The sequence below is a fragment of the Anolis carolinensis genome, chromosome 1, assembly GCF_035594765.1.
Source record: "Anolis carolinensis isolate JA03-04 chromosome 1, rAnoCar3.1.pri, whole genome shotgun sequence".
Lineage (NCBI taxonomy): Eukaryota > Metazoa > Chordata > Lepidosauria > Squamata > Dactyloidae > Anolis > Anolis carolinensis.
This window is the reverse complement of record NC_085841.1, coordinates 257,864,173-257,884,794: the sequence shown is the minus strand read 5'-3', so window position 1 is coordinate 257,884,794 and position 20,622 is coordinate 257,864,173. Positions and strand designations below refer to the sequence as shown.

General features: G+C 40.3%; 1 protein-coding gene across 3 annotated transcripts in view; it reads right to left on the bottom strand.

Annotated features, from left to right (window-relative positions):
- Positions 1 to 20,622, bottom strand: part of cd5 (CD5 molecule) — a 26,443-nt gene extending 5,821 nt beyond the window's left edge. Inside the window, exons 1-5 of one of the 3 annotated variants that reach the window (XM_062967437.1) lie at positions 20,467 to 20,622; positions 6,727 to 6,765; positions 4,721 to 5,005; positions 2,387 to 2,458; positions 657 to 923 (exon numbers count right to left, since the gene is read on the bottom strand). In XM_062967437.1, the coding sequence (XP_062823507.1) occupies positions 657 to 923; positions 2,387 to 2,458; positions 4,721 to 5,005; positions 6,727 to 6,765; positions 20,467 to 20,539 (736 nt within the window). In that variant the 5' untranslated portion in view covers positions 20,540 to 20,622. The remainder of the gene's footprint in view (positions 1 to 656; positions 924 to 2,386; positions 2,459 to 4,720; positions 5,006 to 6,726; positions 6,766 to 20,466) is intronic. The other 2 variants (XM_062967436.1, XM_008115848.3) reach the window with 2 other exon arrangements.

The window sequence follows — 20,622 nt, the reverse complement described above, 5'->3', positions numbered from 1 at the left end:
TTAAGAGGAAAGAGGTTTGTGGACCGGATTTTAGTCTCGTGGCCCATTGCTGGGCTGCGGCGCACAGGTTGAAAACTACTGAGATATAGTGTACTGGCATTTGTTTTTATAGCTGTGGCAATAGTGTCACAATAGTTACAAAGGTAACTGTTTTGCATTCACAATCAGTGCATCATAACAATTCCAACACTACTGCTGTGATATAAACTTCCCGGCAAAAAAGTGAACTCAACAAAATAAATAGCTGATACCCTTTTGTAACCCTTACGATCTAGGTGCCTTACTGTTCTCACCTTCAGATAAATCGTATTGCCTCTCTGAGCAACCCATAAACCCTTTCCACTAAGCATTTTGCCAACAAAATTGCATTACATTCATCTTTATATCTTATACATTGTAGGACATTTTATTCTACACGATTAGAACAAGTAGAATTTTATTCTACACCATTAGAGGCACTCCCTAACTGAGGATTCTTAAAGCATCTCCATAAATTGCAAATCCTAGGATACCATAGGGTGGAATCATGGCAGCTAAAGAAGCATGGTGCTATTATACTTCTGTATTTGAAATACTAGGTATATATGCATAATGCCAGTGACGGGAGGAAAGAAGAACAGAGCTTGAGGCATGCTCTCTTCATCAATCTGCCTCACCTGAGCATTTCACCAAGGTGAAACATGCCTTAGTCCTCTCCAAACAGTCCAAGCTAAGGTTCTTCCTCTCGCACTGCATTTTCTCCCAGTGGGCACGCAAGGGCTTGTTGTTGTCTAGGTCCTTGGGTTCTGTTGCATCTTCACAGCCTTCTCCTTGGCAGACCCTGGGTGCCAGCTCCTTCCATAATCCCTGTAGGCTTCCAAAGTTCAGCTCCACAGCCCCAGAGCACAATGCAGTTCCATCTTCTAGCCTTATTACTGGAGCATCTGTGACAGAAAGGCATGAGCAAAGGAGAATGTAGCATGGCACAAGTTACTGTTATGAGGACTGAGCTGCACGTTCCTAATTCAAATGTGAACTTTTCACACAGAGACATTTAGTAGCCTTAGGAAAGCCACTGTCTTCATTGCAGGTGCTTTGGAATAAAAAATAGTATTACAATTGTTGACATCCTTAGAACTAACTAGACTGTATAAGGAGTTATAATTAGGAGTAATTATACTGATTACATTAATCTTACAGTTCTCTTCTAAAATTCACTGAGACAATATATACACTTTACTTAGGAAAATGTCTTATGATTTGCTAAGACTGCAACACTATCAATATTTTTGTTTGGGACTTAAATGCACATAGAATTTTGCTGTGTTCACTGTATTGTTGTTTTTCTGGAACAATAGAATAGAATAGAGTAACTTTATTGTTATTATATGTTGGACAATGAAATTAAATGCTTCCCCAGCACACATCACAAAAACAACAAACCCATCCCTCCACGCCCCAAACACCACCGCACCCCCAACATCATATCAAGATCCTGAACAACTCTGCAGTGAGTAAAAAAGGTCAAAGAGAAAAAGGTTGTGGTGAAAATGATTCCACCCAGGACCCTAGGCATCATATTTGCACTGGAAGACAATACAATGGACAATCCTAGATTTACTTCCAGGATTCCCCATGGATACCAAGATTCATCAATGTTCAAAACCAATTATATATAATGGTGTAGTAAAATGGGGTATCTCATGTAAAAGAGTGGGAGTTATCCCTTCGTTTTTTTAAAGTTCTCACAAGGAAAGGCTAAATGTCTGTCTCAGGGCTTTTGCATATAAGTCTACAAAATTTGAGTTCTCATGATAATAGCGCCTCAAACCTTGCTGGTTTCACTTTCTACATGCATAATGAAGATGCCATAAGTGAAGAGCACTGTATTTCCTCCTTTTTTATCTGCACAGGATGCCAAATTAATTTGTTACTATCCCACATAAATTATGAACTGGATGATGGGACTTCTTGAACAGAGGTGATTTTAATTAAGCCCTCTTCCCATTGAAGTTCTGAACTCCCAAGTTCCTCAAAAGTTTCTTTGGGCATGGGAGCAGGTACAAAAGTCTATAATGGTAAAATACTCTTTCCGAACCACACTCACATTTATTTATGAGCAGCAACCATACTGCTGGGTCATCGATCTATTAGTGGAAGACCCACCTTGAATTACAGTCTATATTTTCACCACAATTACTAAAGTGGTTTATACAGTATTAATTACTAGCTGTAGCAGCCAATCTTTACAGGATTGTTTTCTTATTATATGCAGTCAAGTTGACTCCAGTGTATGACAACTGTATGAATGAAAGGCCTACAAAGTCACCTATTGCCTGGCCCAGGTCTTGCAAACTCAGCCCCAAGGCTTCCTTAGTTTAATCAATCCTCTTCATAGTTTTCTTACCAGTGGGCTTTGAAGTAGTCATGAGTGTTGTTGTAGTTGATTCTGGTTGTACAGTGGACATTTGTATAGGATCTGAAATTACAAATGCAAAGTCAATGCCATGTCAATGTGTTGTTGAAGGCTTTCTTGGGCGGAATCACAGGGTTGTTGCGTGGTTTCCGGGCTGTATGGCCATGTTCCAGAGGTATTCTCTCCTGACGTTTCACCCACATCTATGGCAGGCATCCTCTGAGGAAAACACACAACAACCCCAATGCCATGTCATTTTGGAAAATATGAGTTCAGCCCAAGGAAACAATAAAAGAGATATCTGTACAGTTTGAACAGCGGTCCTGCTTATCACTGAAGAATAGCAAAATTGTATCAGTCTTGCTCTTCCTATCTGGTTCACATTTTCAAAAAAAAATTAAATGTGATTCCTTGTACTTAATCCACACCTGGTTTATTACATATTTATTATAGTTATATTCCACATCCCTTTTATATATAATTCAAATGAGTATAGATAAATAAGGCTTCCATGTAGTCTCCCATCTAAGCATTGCTTAGCTTTAGCAGGGTTGCTCCTTCCTATGTGTTTGACTGTATCTGAGGCAGCCAGGTCTCACTATCCTGGGCTCCGAGATTTGAAGCCTGAGACTTAGAGCCAACCCCTTGTGATGGCACAGGATGGTTGGCCCTGGTGGGGTGGGCCCTAGTAAGCATCAGCCAGAATTTCACGGAGTATAACACTTAAAGTAACATATTGCACTGGGAGATGTATCTATGGAGACGTGGCTGAAATATCTCTCAATGCTACTCTCCAAAATCCTAGCTCTGAAGCTTCACAGGTCCCCTGCCAACACAGCTATTTCCAGGAAGTGTGTGTGTGTGTGTGCGTGTGCGTGTGTGTGTGACTAATGACATGCCTAGCTCTCTCTTGGTCATGGGGCGCACTAAGACAGACAGCTGCAGAGACTCCTGTGAGGTCCTGTCAGGATCCTGTCACAGCTGTCTATCTTAAGTCTTCTCCTAAACAGGAAAGCGCTGGATGCATTATTCACCAGCCCGCTAACCAGTGCCTCAGAAATTGTAGTGTTTGGGTGGGGATGTGGGGGTTGCAAGGCTGCAACGGAAGAGTTTCCCACATACATTTGGTCATTGCAATCACATGTCCAAAGGGGAGAATTGATGAACACATATGCAAAGTTAAATTAGGGGGAAAAAGTTCCACATGTTGACAGATGGCTTGCTTTATTTATTTTTAAAAGCACATGTTTCAGCCACTTTCAAAGTTGGCCCTCTTGAGAGGCTACACTAAAAAAAAAATACAAATATAATTCCATTTAAAGCATTAAGGACAGTGCAAAATTAGTTATATCCCCTAAAATGTATAGATTATATTATTTTACATAACACAACCTGTGGTTTCTCTGAAATTGGCCATAAGACTATATTGCAATGACCACAACATGAATTGTAATAAATCATGTTTAAGTAGGTAAAGGTTTCCCCTGATGTTAAGTCCAGTCATGTCTGACTCTGGGGGTTGGTGCTCATCTCCATTTCTAAGCTGAAAAGCTGGCGTTATCTGTAGACACCTCCAAGGTCAAGTGGCCGGCATGACTGCATGGAGCGCCGTTACCTTCCCGCTGGAGCAGTACCTATTGATCTACTCACATTTGCATGTTTTCGAACTGCTAGGTTGGCAGAAGCGGGAGCTAACAGTGGGAGCTCACTCCGCTCCTGGGATTTGAACCTGTGACCTTTCGGTCTGCAAGTTCAGCAGCTCAGTGCTTTAACACATTTCCCCACCAGGGCTCCTAAAACATGTTTAAAACATTGCAATTACTGAACACACTTATTTACTGTATTTTTATAATTATCTTATTTAATTTACTACATAGAGTTTTATTAAGTTGTATCAAGCTTTGTTGTTTGGTTTGGTATGGTGATATCACCTAAGGGCTAATCATTAAAATTTATTTATTATTTTTATTACTGAACACGAGCCTAACAAATGAGGAAATAATAGACACACTTTTCAAGGCAGTGCTCTCATCCTGAGATTCCTTCCCCTTGGTCTGCCAACTGGAGAAAAGATCACAAGGCCCTGAGATCTAGCAAGCCTAACACAACCGTGTTCCAGCAGAGCAAGCATGAAATAATGCTTTAAGCAGCCCTTGAAATCTAGATTTCTCCTCTGATTCAAACCAAACCACACTGAATGTATGCAGGATTTGTTTTTCCGATTGTGCCCAAGAAGAGAAAAATGGGCAGGACCCACTGCTCTTAAATGCCATGGCTGCCTAACTCAAAGAGACAATACAAAACAGGAATTCAGCTTGCATCTACCTTGGCAAACCAGGGCCACACCCTGAGTGCAGTTGGATTCGGTCCATATGCAGTTCTTGAAGGTTGAGTTGGCTTGGCACTCCAGGCAAACTTCTTGTTTTTCTGGTTCTTTAGAAAATGGTTTCAGGGTTCCAAAGGGGATGCCACAGTGAAGTTGTTGACAGGCAAGTTCTGTACTCTGCGGTGACCAATGTAGGCTAGAAATTCTCTTCCATTTGCCTTCATGAAGCATCTTCAGCCACCCAGAACATCTGGAGCCAGTCCCCTCAAGTCTCACATTCCACTCTGTTGGCGAAACAGATTTTAAAAACCTACAAGATGGAATCCTATGGAACACAGCATAGTTTTTACTTTTAAAGACTACTTTTAAAGCTTCCGGAATCCACATGGCAGAAAAGCCATTCCCTCTTGTGTATTCTCTCATTTTAAATCCAATTTATTCCAGTAAATAAGAATAAATGGGATTTAAAAGTGTTTCACCTGGGCTGGCTCATGTATTGCCTTATTAAGAAACATAAACATGATATATTAATTATATATTATTAAATATATTTATATGGAACGTTTCAGGAGGACTTCACAAAGTAGGTTACATGAAGATACTAAAATAGTCGACGTTCATAATACAGGTTGAGCATCCCTTATCTGAAATGCTTAGGATCAAACTTATTTTGGATATTTTCAGATTGCGGAACCCCTGTAAATGTGTATCTGTACATAATGAGACATCTTGGAGATAGAACTCAAGTCTAAACACAAAATTAATTTATGTTTTTAAATATATTGCTTGAAGGTAATTTTATACACAACACTTTACATAATTTTGTGCATGAAACAAAGTTTGTGAACATCAGAAAACAAAGGTGTCACTATTTTAGCCATCCCATTGACAATTTGAAATGTGGGAGTATTTTGGATTTTGGAATTATAGATAAAGGATGCTCAACCCGTATTATCGACTATCTATTGGCATGTATGTATGTATACACATGAAAAATATAACTATATTTCTTAAAGACATTGCATTTGTTTCTTCTCCCACACAAGGCAGGATGAAATGCTAACTCCATCAAGCCACAGGATACTTACCAGAAAAAATGTGTCCAAACTACTCATTCATCTTGTCAAGAATAAACAGTTACAATTTGATCAATGCAAACATGAAACAAAAAGCTAAAATCTATTTTCTCAGGGACTAGTTCTGCTTTGTTTCTATGATGCTTAAAAAAGTAAAAGTGCTCCCCTGACACTAAGTCTAGCCATGTCCGACTCGGGGGTTGGTGCTCATCTCCATTTCTAAGCCGAAGAGCCGGCATTGTAGACACCTCCAAGGTCATTTGGCCGGCATGATTGCATGGAGCACCGTTACCTTTCCACCGGAGTGGTACCTATTGATCTACTCACATTTGCATGTTTTTAAAGTGCTAGGTTGGCAGAAGCTGGGGCTAATAGTGGGAACTCACCCTACTCCCCGGATTCACTTAATCCCAAGTAATTGGGATTAACACAGCAGAACTTGCTAAGGATTACAATCTTCATAAGGGTGGGCCCAAGACAGTTTGCCACCAAAGGCATCCTTATTCCATATACAGAAGCAGACTGGGACAGTAGTCAAATCTTACTTCATCAACACAGTTCACCATCCCCAATGGCATCTGAAGATATGGATATGGTTATTGGTTAAGTGATATAAAGGTAAAGGTTTCCCCTGACGTTAAATCCAGTCGTAACCGACTCTGGGGGTTGGTGCTCATCTCCATTTCTAAGCCAAAGAGCCGGCATTATCCATAGACACCTCCAAGGTCATGTGGCCGGCATGACTGCATGGAGTGCCGTGATATAGGATACATTAATTTGTCCTCCAATAGAAGATATGGCCAATCTGGACAGGAGAGAGATCTCAGGAATAATCCTGTTGCCACTGCACACTATCCGCTGAGGACTGCCTGAGGACATCATTTCACTTAATTTCAGTGAATCCGCTAGTAGTGAAAAACAGAACTAACCTTCAGGGCTCTTCATTTCTTTGCTGCTACAAGTGACTCCTGCAAAAAAAGTAATCCAACAAAATGAATCCAGTGAAAAATCCATAAGCTGAACTTTACTTTTTATCAGGATCTGCTCACAATTCCTCCACCACTACTTCTGATAAGACCTGCAAGAAACCGTCCACCTATGCTTCATTTTAAGATTCAGGCAAAGTTGGCTCTCCAATTCTTATGCACTTCAAGGGGACTTCCAGGATGGTGTATGTGGGGGTGGGTGGTGGGGTGTAAAAAGCAGTGGGAAAATACAGGAGCGTCACAAATGTACACTGCGGTTGTCTGGCCAGGATAAAATGAGAGGGATACAAAAATGAGGACAATTCCCTGCAAATAAGACTTCTGCCAACCCACATGAAATTTTCTGATCTTTTTCTTGATCGACAGGGGATCAGATCCTTCCATCAAACACAACTGCTGCTGCCTGGTATATAAAGATTGGGAGACTTTCATGGTCACTACGTGTCCTCTAATTTAACATAAGGTCATGAATATGAAACAATCATGTGCATAGCTTATTCATAGCTGCGTAATAGGATTCTTGCCATAATTGCACAATCCTTAAAAACCTGCTACAGAGGGGCAAAGATAGTCCTGCTTATTTCAATGGGATTTAACACTGGATTTAGCTCTTCTTGTGTTGCTCTTATGCTAGCTTCTTATTCCAGCTATTTGTTAACTTTCAATCAAACGCTAATCGCTTGTTAAACATAAAGGTAGTAGAATCCAGTGCCTGGTATTGCTGCTGCCCCCCTCAACAGCATTAATAGGGTACACTTTGATGGCAATTGAAAACCATCATTTTCATGTCACTTTATTATTAAATACACGCATAATGAGGCTTGAAGCAGATTTTGCTTCCATCAGGGTCGCAAAGAACGACAATATAATACTCACACAATCGGAAATTCACATTATAAATGTCTGTCTCCTTCATGTTATCTCTGGCGTATGAACAATGCTTAACCATATAACAAAATGCACATAAGTTCTATCTGTATTTGTAATGCAAATGAGCACCCTGGAACTTGCAGAATTATTTCTGCACATACACAAAAGCTCTTTTGAGCTCAGCGTGAATGTCTATTATGGCAAATGTGGCAGAAATAGTGGAAGAGATACATCCATAGTATAAAAATGAAGACCAATATGCATTTTACGAGCATTGCAAATTTGATTTAAACAAGAGTCGTATTAAGTCTCATTTTTAAGATACCCCAAAGAGGATATGTACTTGCATTTACACTTTGGACATCTATTGGGAAGGTTCCACTGAAATTGATGAGAAAAGTACAAAAGAGCAAAGATATGTTTCTCATATTCAGTCCATGTAGGAGATATTCCCTGCAAATGTTAAATTGACCTCTTTTTCTTCTGTGCAATTCAGAAACAGGGTTTGAGTGATAAGATACAAAATAAAAATAGAATAACTTTAAATTAGATTACAGGATTTTATCCATGGATGATTAGCAGAATGACTGAAAGAATATTCAGCCTTTCTCAGTTGTGTTTCCTGACAAATAATTTGCTTCAGAGGAATTCTGATGTGCAGCCAGACAGGAATATAGAAAATAATAATTAGCAATGCAGGTTAAAGGCTCAGTTAGATTTCTGCTCATTTCAGTGGAGCTGCCTTGATTTGTACCAAGGGAATCTTCTCTCCCTATTAGGCAGACGTGACAATTAAACCTGCAACAAATGAATGACACCTCTGCCTGCTTTAGCTGTCTATCTTTTTGATCACCTTAAAAGACAAAAAATATATGCAGCCACCCAGGCAAGCATTTCACTCACATAATAAAAGAGCAAGATTAATATGGTTTACGTCCTATAACAATGCTCTGCAAAGTGTGGATGCAGCAAACATATTTGTTAATACATCCATTATTTCAGGCAATTGGCAAACATACACATGAGGTAGCAAAAATTTGCAACTGCTTGAATGCATGTGCTGCCCCATGAAAAGTCCTGAGACTCATACACTCTTCTAGGTCATGCAATGGTGAGCTATGAAAATTTTTAAAAGGAAAAACAAAACATCACAGAAGTTTATTTGCGTAAATGTGCTTTTGTTCATTGGGTTAGTTTGTTATGAGGTTCACATTCATGTGTAGTTTGGTGATTGTCTCTGTTGAATGTGGCACTGCTCAGCTTGTGATTGTTCAATTCTTAGGAGCCCTCGGTGGCATAGTGGGTTAAACTCTCGTGCTGGCAGGACTGCTGACTTGAAGGTTGGGTTGCTGACTTGAAGGTTTCTGGTTCGAATTTAATCCAGGGAGAGTGCGGATGAGCTCCCTCTATCAGCTCCAGCTCCATGCGGGGACATGAGAGAAACCTCCCACAAGGATGGTAAAACATCCAGTCGTTCCCTGGGCAACATCCTTGCAGATGGCCAATTCTCTCACACCAGAAGCGACTTGCAGTTTCTCAAGTTGCTCTTGACACGAAATGAGAAATCTTAGTGATCCATGAACATTGAATGCCTAGCCCTGTTTCTTGAGGGAAGCAATGTTTTTTCTTTAACACCAACAAATTCTGTGAAATATAATCAATTGTATGTCGACACAAATCAAATTATTCCACTTTCAGGAATTTGATGCCCAGCACAACATGTTATTTCCCCTCTTTGACCAATCGAGCAGCCAACTAAGAGCAATCAACCACAAGCTGAGCAGTGCTGTAAGGTCCACACACCATAGTCGTCACTGTAACAGCATCAACAGCTCTAATTTTTAATGTATTGGGTTTGCTGGTCACTTTGCCTCCATGAAATGGGGTCATGACTTGAAAAAGGTTAGGAACTGCTGTTCTAGAGTTTATGGCTACATAGTTTGAACAAACCTTCCTCATCAGGGTACCTATACCACTAAATGGGCACAAAGAGTGCAGACCACATCAGGTGCCGCCATTAGAGAAGGTGACACCAAAATAACTGTCTTGCCCAGATCCTTGGCAGATCTAAAACAGCTGTGGGTAGATAAATAGGTACCGCTTAAGCAGGGAGATATTTTAATTGCACCGTAAGGAAAATACCAGAAAAATGCCTGCAATAAAAAAGGAGGAAGTCTGTGAACAGGGCTCTTCAACATGGAGGATGAAGCGACAGCAACCCCCCAAGGCCAGAATAGAGCACAACCTCCAGGACTCCAAAGATGGGAAATGCCTATATACCTCTATCTGTACTGTTGTGTATCCTGTCTGTGTATAACGGCATTGCCATATATGTGCTCTGTGATCTGCCCTGAGTCCCTTTTGGGGTGAGAAGGGCAGAATATAAATACTGTAAATATAGGAACCCCGGTGGCGAAGTGTGTTAAAGCACTGCTGAACTTGCAGACCGAAAGGTCGCAGGTTCAAATTCCGGGAGTGGAGTAAACGCCCGCTGTTAGCTCCAGCTTCTGCCAACCTAGCAGTTCGAAAACATGCAAATGTGAATAGATCAATAGGTACTGCTCTGGCAGGAAGGTAACGGCACTCCATGCAGTCATGCCGGCCACATGACCTTGGAGGTGTCTATGGACAACGGCGGCTCTTCGGCTTAGAAATGGAGATGAGCACCAACCCCCAGAGTCAGACATGACTGGACTTAACATCAGGGGAAAACCTTTACCTTTACTTTAAATAGTAAATAATTGGCGCTCCACCAGCTTCAGGTTGCGAGAGTGTTCAGCAAGGGAGGGATATCTTCCTCCTCTTCTCTCCCCTTTCTCCCCTTCTCCCAACAGACTTTGCCCTCCTCACTCACAATATCCTTTCTTCCTGCACACCCTCCACGCCAAACTTGGCATTGGCCCATTTTTCAAATGAGGGGTCACCCACTGGTGGGATGACATTGGTCTGAGAAGGGGATTTCCAGTTGAGACAAACACCTCGCCTTACTCTCCTGCTCACGTGACACCAATGGCTTATGGCCAATTTATGGCCAGGCTACTCTGGAGTAAAGAAGATTGCAGTCCATAGGATGGGCTCCCTGGGGTATGGGGCATTATTTCTTGGAGCCAGGGGCTGTTTCCCTTCCTTGCACTAGGTTGATGAATACCTCCATAGTGATACCACTGCATCATGGTCCCAACCTCCCTCCCATCACCTCACCGGATACTCATCCACTCCCATCCAAGGAGCTCAGAGCAGGAGCTTGGATTCAAACAATTTTGTTTTCAGCCTGGGAAATAATGGTTGGCTTTCCTTTTAAAGCAAGCTTCTTATACAAAATCCCTTCACCAATGGATCTCCTGATGGTGTGTATAACTTTTGATTGCTTTCAGAACTTTTCAAGTACTACAAAATGTTCCAATTTTAATCAGAAAATGAAACTTAATTATTTTTCCATGCACCATTTCCCCAAATTTGAGTTTTCTTTTTTTTGTAAAGCTTTTGTCTGTTGGATAGGGAGAAATTACAGGTCTCCCTGGGATAAAGAATTTTGGTTTGTGGTTTGGGCCACATATGCAGATTAAGTTTTACATGTATATGATATACTTTGAACAGAGTGACAATGAAAGGATGAAAGCGCCTGGAAAATAGCATTTAATGAAGGAAAAGTACAGTTGACTAAGTAGCAGCATTTAGACTGGGGAAATTACCTGAGGAAAAGGATTAAAATGCTCCCTTCCACAATGATGCTGGTTTAATTTTTTTTTTGAAGATTCGGGATAACTGATATTCTATCACCTGTCCAATCATATTCATTTTGGTCCTCATAATGGATCTGAAATTGTTTCTCTGCAGCCATACCCACTGATATATCTGCTGTACTATATAGTCCCGTATCGCACATTTATATAAGACTGGCACAATTGCTGTGGCTACACTGGTGCCATTCGTTTGAGTCTCTCAAAAATATATTGTATAAACAACAAACCTTTTAATACCTACATAGGAGTCCCCAAGGCTCTTGATTTTAATGGGGATTGATAAAATACATGAAGAAATATAGTGGGCCCTTGGTATCCACTGGGGTTTGTTTCCGGGATCCCCATGGATACTGAAATCTGTAGATGCTCAAGTCATATTACATACAATAGTAAAATGGTATCCCTTATGTAAAATGGCGAACCACTCAAACAAATGCTGGAGAGACCTGGGGATCAGTGAAAGGCTGAGAGGATAAAGCAGGGTATGCCTATTCATTAGCATAGTGCTTGGCATGCAGTAAAATCAAGGGGTTTTTTTTTGGATCTTTCTGCCCAAGTATTTTTGAGCTGTGGTTAATGGAATCCAAATAGTATTTGATCCCCAAACCATTTGGCACAAAGTCAGAAAACTTGAATATGTAATATCTAGAAAAACTAAAAATAAACAAATGAGTGTTCTTTAAGGCTGTCTTTTACTGTGATTGCACTTTCAGAGTGGTATTTTAAATTTGTAGCTTGCATGTGATTATTGACAATTTTAAAATGTAAAGAATGAACAAATCAATAATAATATTATAATTCTTTAGCATAATTGCTGGTGGCGTAGTGGGCTAAACCGCTGAGCTGCTAAACTTGCTAACTGAAAGGTTGGCAATTCGAATCTGGGGAAAGGGGTGAGCTACTGCTGTTAGCTCCAGCTCCTGCCAACCTAGCAGTTCGAAAACATTCAAATATGAGTAGATAATAGGTACCGCTTCTGCAGGAAGGTAATGGTGCTCCATGCAGTCATGCCAGTGGCCACATGACCTTGGAAGAGTCTATGGACAACGCCGGCTCTTTGGCTTAGAAATGGAGATGAGCACCAACCCCCAGAATCGGACATGACTAGACTTTATGTCTAGGGGAAATCTTTACCTTTACCTATATACTGTAGCCCCTGGTGGCGCAGTGGGTTAAACCCTTGTGCTAGACAGGACTGATGACGTGAAGGTTGGGTTGCTGATGTGAAGGTTGCCGGTTCAAATCCAACCTGAGGAGAGCGCGGATGAGCTTCCTCTATCATTTCCAGCTCCATGCAGGGACATGACAGAAGCCTCCCACAAAGATGGTAAAAACATCAAAAACATCCGGGTGTCCCCTGGGCAATGTCCTTGCAGACAGCCAATTCTCTCACACCAGAAGTGACTTGCAGTTACTCAAGCTGCTCCTGACACAAAAAAACCCTATTCACTTTGCTTTTATCTCCTACTTCAATCGTTAATTTCTTTTTCTTCATAAGGTTTGCTTTATTGTTTCATCGTGTGGTTTTAACGTCCATAAATTGTTTAGTATTTCTTCAGGCTGTAAGGCAGAGTAGAAATTTATCTTAAACATATAATATAAAACATATAAATACGTAAAGCTAGAGAAAGGCGTGCTAGATGAGTGTCAAAATGGGCTAGAACTCCAAGTGTTTAAGAGCAGCAGCTATTATGAATCAGACACATTTAGCCTGGAGATCTGGGCTTCACATTAATCACTAATCTCTAGACTTTGTAGGGATAATGTCATGAGTTTTTGTTTCAGATGTTTTTCTGAGAGATTTTCAAGAATAGCATTGATCACATTTTACCAGATCACAGATCTTAATAATCTGATTGACATGTAACAGAAGGATGAATGGGCTCTCAGAATTATCGGGGTTTGCCTGCTAAAGGTCAGCTTATTAGACCTTGGAGGCATTTTTACATTTTATTGATTTAGCTGCTTGCATATTGGACAGGCCAGTCCTAACTGGAGGGCACAAACTCAGTGTGATAGGAGATACACTATTAATTTATCCCTCCCAGTGTTTAGGAATGTTAATAGTAGCCCCAGGTTTCCTTTATCTGAATCAGGACTATGGTGCAGATAGGAGACAGGGAGAATTTAACCTTTTATTTGGCAATGGCTTTTCCATTTATAAACTCATTTTCAAACAGTTACTGGCCTTGTAGGGTGGACCAGTTACATGCATTTGGGGTAGTTGTTTAATACGAGAGATGTCACTGGGGGAGAGGTCTCCCTGTCTGCAGTAGTGGGATTGTGAGCTCCTGTGAGGCAGGGAGTAATGCTGACAGAAGCAGTGTTGCTAGTAAGATCTCCATGTCAGACAGGCTTTTTGTTCAGGAGACAGGCTATATAAATGTCATAAACAACTACTAGGCAGCAGCAGTAGTGGGGACACTGGCAGAGAACAAGTCCAAGTGGTAGTGGCACTAATGATGCAACTGGACAGTCAACTGTTAATGTACTCAGAGGAAAAACAAACATCTGAAGCTACACAACATATACTACAGGAATGTGAGAATCATGAAAAAGGAGAAGCTACACATAGGAAAACAAGAACTAGAATGTAGAAACATTGCAATGCTTGAGGTGAGCGGGCTAAAGTGTACAGGAATGGGACATTTCAAGTCTGATAATTACTTAGGAAATGAAAATCAACGAAAAAATTGTGTGGTATTAATAATACTGAGGATAGATGTAGCAAGAGCCGTCAAAAGATATAATGCAAGGTCATATCAATAAGACTTCAGTGGAAGCCATAATCTAAGTTTGAGAGGCAAGTACAGAAACAGAAAGAAAGAAAAAACAGAAAGAGTTACATTGGAGTCCAGAAGCAATGATCACATCCCAAAACAGGACTTCTTGTCAATTATATGGGATTAGAATGCAAAAGCAGGAAACAGAGCAGAATCAAAGATTGTAGGAAAATTTGTCCCAGGATCAAGAAATGAGGCAGGAAAGTTGATGATTAAATTTTCTGAGACCAACAGTTTATTACTCAGAAATGTATTCTTCATGCAGCCCAAGAAGTGACTGTATACATGGACATCACCTGATCGCCCATATAGAAATCAAAACAGACTACGGACCTTGTCACACATGCTGCCAAAATCAGCCAGTATCGCTGTGTCATGGAGGCGCCCACCCAGGGCCAGGGGTATGGGGACCTGTCGCCCTGTACCTCCCACTATCCTAGCTTCTCCCCACCTCATCACATGCGGGAAAGCCTGTTTAAACCTCCTGTTGTCCGCCTCTGGCAATTTTTCAGCAGTGGGAGGTTTTTTCCCCCAGTTTGGCCATGGAGCTGCCCTGGAAGTACTTTTCCAGAGTGTGACAGGAGCCATAAGGCTCCGTGGCTGAATTAAAAAACACCCAATGCCACTGCTGAAATCAAGCCTGTGTGAAGAGGCCCAAGATAACAACAACAATGCAGAAGTGTAAATTAGACACAAAAACACCCAGTATTACAATTTTGATCTATACTGTGGGCTTTGTAAGTTTTCCACATTTCTTTAAAAGCTGTGAGTGATTCTTGAACAGTATTTCCTGCATAATTTCTAATTTAGTCCTTAATGTGGTTCTTGGCTGATGTCATGGCATATCAAAAGAGATAGGAAAATAACAGGCCATCTTGCCCTTCCTTTGTGTCTAGAGTGCTTATTCTGATTTATCTGGGGTCAAATGAAGGACTCAAGGGGGAAAACTGATTGATCTCAGCAGGCAAATGGCAGATAAGGTTGCCAGGTGACTATCATCTCAAACTCTGAAACTGCAAGGCCAAAGGCTGAGACCCAGAGGTGACCCACAATGAGGTCACAAGGGGCAGCATCAAAAACACTGCTCAATATACTGCATTCATTTTTTATATTTAAGAAAGGACAGCATGCACACATTGAAGGCAATCTTCTCACCCTGAAATTCTTCCTTCTAAAGACTAGAGAATAGGATCCAGACTTCAAGACTCTTTGTGGCCTTTGTGCTACACGATAACACAGATTCCCCCTTGAGTCTGGGTAATACTTGTTAGTCCCACACAAGATAATATTCACAGTATGCAGATATTTTAACCAGATAAGTCCACAAGCAGATATCCCTGGCAATCTCCTCTCCCCCCCCCCCTCTATATATATGAAAGAGAAACAAGAATAAAATAGTAAGCAAGCTTTTATTGCCCTTTCTCAACATCCAGAATCTGCTCTCTGAGACAGCTCCTTTGGTCTTCCTAAAAGTAGGACCAGGCAGCCCTGCAGATTTCTTTCAATGAGTCCAGAGTTGACACTGTTAGCAAAAAAATTGCATTTATGCCCAATTAGCTCTTACATGTAAAAACATGTAACAAACAATACAAATCAGTAGCTGCTGCAGTCAGCCCGCAGTATCCACAGATTCTAAATCCTGGGATTCCACCATTCATGGCCTGAAAATATTCAAAATAATAACTTCCAAAAGCAAACCTTGACTTTGCCATTTTATATAATTGACACCATTTTATTAAACCATTGCACATAATGGGACTTCAGCACGCTCAGGTTTTGGTAGGAGGATGCTAGGGCCCACTGTGTTTCTTAAAGAAAATTAGCTTCATGGGGAAAAGAGCTCTAAAACTGAATATGCGTGCCTAACTTGTCGCATTCCCACTAGTTCTCCTTTTCAGACCAACACTTTGCTTCTCCATGGAATTACAAATCCCTATTCAACAAGTACAGACTTGGAACCATTTGGTAGAAAAGTGGTGGGAGTGGGATATGGAGTAGAAAACGAGCAGATAGCTAGCTAGCTGGACAGATCGATAGGTGGATAAAAATATCTCCATCAAGCCATAGACAGAGCAGGAGCTTCTCAAGTCTATGCATCTCCAATTCCTTTTCTGTCGTAGAACAATGTTTTAAAGCTTCACCTTTCAGAGCCTTCAGTTTCTATGGCCAAAGATAAGAGATTGTGAAGAATGTAATCTAAAACCTATTGGTGATCAAAGACGTTCTCTCCAATTGTAGGGGAGAATCAGCTATTGAGCTTTTGTTACATTTTTGTATAATATGTGATTGTAGTTTTAGGAACAATCTTATCAAACCGGTTACCTTTACTTTATATGTTTTCTAATTGTCCAACTGAGATCTTTTTCATCCATTGGAAAATCGGGTTTTCACACATACCTGCACAGCTGAAGACACTCAAGCATGTGCAATTTATTTCTGTACTGTAATGATTTTTTTTTGTTTTATATTGGACATAGTTGTCTCAAGTATTGTGCAGAATTCAGATAAGAGATTTTTAAACATAAGTGCACAGTAAGAGCTGCAGGAAATTATTTTGCCTGGATGTCACTGGTGGTCAGGGACTCAATACAACATTTATTGATGTTGTATTCTGCCTTAAGCCAAAGGGAGAGGTGACTATTACATTTATTATTATTATTATTATTTACACCATTTTGTAAACATTTATCCTGGGCCACTTTGCAACAACAAAAACAATAAAAAAGTATTTCCAAAGGCTTGGCATTGACCTGGCTGTTTTCTGTACCACAGATGCAAATATGAAATACATCGGATGCCTGCAGTCCATGCCATTGATTCCCTTTCAATGTTCTCTTTTTAAAATATTTAGCAGATTGTCTTCACATGCATATTGTCTCATTTATTTTTTATGAGAAAAATATGCTATCACTGTTTTAAATAAAATAATTCTATGCATGGAAAACCTTCTTTTCCATTCTGGGATGCATATCTGTCCTGCTTATACAATAATAACTGTCAGCAATAGTAGGAGTGGTAATGAGAATTTGCATGTAATGTAAGGGTTTCTATAACAACCTGAGCACAGAAATGGGGTAATGCTTAGCTTGTATTTATTTTTAATAATTTATCAGGCACTTTTCAATTTAGAATGTTTTGCAGTTTTTCTTTTCTATTTTTACACAAACCTTTGAAGCTGTTAATTTGTATTTTACTTTGAAGGAACTGAGGCTGAAAGAAAATACTTTGAGTAGGGATTACCAATGACAAAATCACAACAACAAGGCAGAGAAGAGTCAATCATAGAATCATTGGGTTGAAAAAGACCTTGTGGGCCATCCAGTCCAACCCCGTCAAGAAGCAAGAAAATCGCAGTCAAAGCACCCCCATAGAATCACAGAGTTGGAAGAGACCTCAGATTTCCATTTGCTGCTACCTCATGAAGCACTGAAATGCCATTTTTGTGAACAAAATTATTTTTGCTGTGTATAGTTGGAACACACAAGTGTGGCTCCTTTCGCTCTACAGAATTGTAACACTATGACTCCACTTTAAAAACCATGACTGCATGTTATGGATTGTCAATGTAGTTTGATCAGAGACACCAGAAGAGAATTCGAAAAGCCCTTCTCTCAACTACAAATACCAGGAATGCATAGGGCAGAACCACGACACTTAAAGTGAATAGTAGCACTATAATTACATGGTGTGAAAGGGCTCAAGATTCCAAGCCCCAATTAAAAAACAAACTTACATTTTCTTCTTTTAAAATCTGTCTGATTTTTCTAAAATAAAGTTGCATGAAAAATCTCTTTATTGACATTAAGGACATTTAAGGAATTTCTATAGGTTCTGAATTGTTCCTTTTCCCAGTTAATTGCCGTATGTTTTGTCTTACTGGAATTAGAGGACTGAATTCTTCCTCTAAGATTGAGTGAAAACAGCATTGTAAAAATATATTTGAACATTCTTTCCTTATTTATGTATGCAAGGCATTTGTATAGGACATTATTTATTGTATCAGAAGCGAACAGAGAGTACAGTTGTAATGTATTTAAAAACACAAAGAAAGTTTAAAAACTTGGCATTATACTAAATGTCCTTTGACCATTAGCTGGCCACTTGGAGTGCCTCTAGTGTTGCTGGAAGAAGGTCCTCCATTGTGCATGTGGCAGGGCTCAGGCTGCATTGAAATAGGTGGTCTGCGGTTTGCTCTTCTCCACACTCACAGGTCGTGGACTCCACTTTGTGGCCCCATTGTGACCATGTACGGCACATGATCATCAGGTAATATTTTCAGAATATATTTACATTCCTCACTGCCTAGAATACTGTGGGGCAGTGCCATAACCTACTTGGGCTAAATTAACATTAAGGAAAGTAAGGAAACACATTTCACTAGTTGTAACTAACAGATGTTTTACATTATCTAGTAATTTAAATGTAATACATTAAGCCACTTTGGACACCCTTTGGGGAATGAGGGCATAACAGAAATCTAATAAGTATGTGAGTGAATAAATAGTAATTTAAGGTCCATTACTGTCAGAACAGTTTGGAACTGGAAAAAAAATCTCCATAGAGAGAGTAATCTCTCCCTGCCTGAATGACTGAAGGTTGCCTGAATTGTCATTTCCTAATCTTGGTTTTCCAGTTGCAGCCTAATTGTTAACATTCAGGTAACATTCTTTACACTATATATTCTGCTGGTGACTCATTCCCACTCTTTTATAGACAGGGTTCACATTCTTTGGTTAAATGGAAACATAATGAAAGTCTGAATAAGAAAGGACAGTGGCCTAACACAATAGACAGAAAATTAAGGTAGCGCCGTAGTGCAGAATTCATTCCTTTCTCAGCTCAAGTGAAAGAGTTCCTTAGCATGCCTCTGCTCCAGCAGCTAATATGGTATTAGAGCTTGGATAAATTTCTTACAGATCCCAGTATCCCCCAGCCAACCGGGGAATTATGGGAGGTATAGTCAATGAATCAATATTTCCAAGTTGAAGTTAGTTTGTTTTCATGATTGTGCATTTGTAATGTCTAAATGGACCACATTGTGCTTGCTTCCACATAGGACTCTTTCTTGCTTGACTAAAATTCATTTTTTTTGCTCTTTTTTGGGATCCTCAGCAATTTTTAAAATGCTGTATTTATCTCCTAGAAAATAGAGAGAGATATATCCAAGCTCATAAGACAAGGAACTGTTACTGTGTCCAAACACGAGAGACATTTGAGGCAATTACTGCTAAGAAATATGAAAGAATGTGTGGAGAGTATATTGTTTACAGCAGTGGTTTTCAACCTGTGGGTCCCCAGATGTTTTGGCCTTCAACTCCCAGAAATCCTAACAACTGGTAAACTGCCTGGGACTTCTGGGAGTTGTAGGCCAAAACATCTGTGGACCCACAGATTGAGAACCACTAGTCTACAGGTATAAAATGCTACTTCAGAGATTAATCCGACTCATAGCAAATAATCTTGATCCCAGAAAAGCAGAGAAATCTCAAAAATGAGTTGCATTGCTACAAGGTGCCCTGAAAAATGTAGCTCTTCAGTGTTATCCTATATGTTTAGCCAAAACAATCCATATAGTGGTTCATTCAATGAAACAGCTAGCTGCTTATAAGCATGTTAATAATAAAAATACATTTTAAGGCAAACATTAATGACAAGAAAGAATAAAGAGCAACAATCCAAATTTTATTCTACAAAGGCTATTAAAAATACAGGTGAATGGTGTCACTTCAGCAACCCCAAAGTCTCCCTAAAATTAAATGGGGTTATGAAAAGTGCAAGGGAATTTCCCAGGAGCATGTCTCTAGGGTGGGTCCAAGGCTCAGCTGCCAACGCTGCTTCCGTCAGCAAAGGAGCACATAGGAGAGCCTGCTCAGAAGGTTTTCGTGCACAAGCGAGACCATCTGGGAGCGTATTATTTCCAATATCATGGGCCTTGAACAGCACATGTGTCCTTCTGGCACCCATAGGAGTTCACCCACCCCATCCAGGCTTTCTACCAAATGAACCTCTGTTGACTTGTGGATAGTAAACACCCTTTCAAGGGGATGTGACATAAAGGCACCCCAGAAGATGGAAACCTGCATAAATAGCTAAGTATTTTTGTTGGGATTATCTTAAATGTTCAATAGGTTTCGCACACATCTAGGCAATGATTAAGGCTAGATGGGCATGAAAGATGAAGGCTGAAACTGAAGCTGAGAAAAAGAGTGGCTTTCCAAAGCATTGATATCCTGCTGAACTCTGAACCATTGTTTGCACAGATAGAAGAGCCTTTTGGAACTACTTACCCCACATGCTCATCACCATCACTGCAGTCAAGGCCAAAAGATGCTTGACGTTCATGGGTACGGTCCTCTTCATTCAAGCATATACAGGCAGTGCTTTTGTGTTCCTAATGCTTCTGATGCCTGCTGTGGTAACAGGAGGGGTCGGAGGAGGAAGCA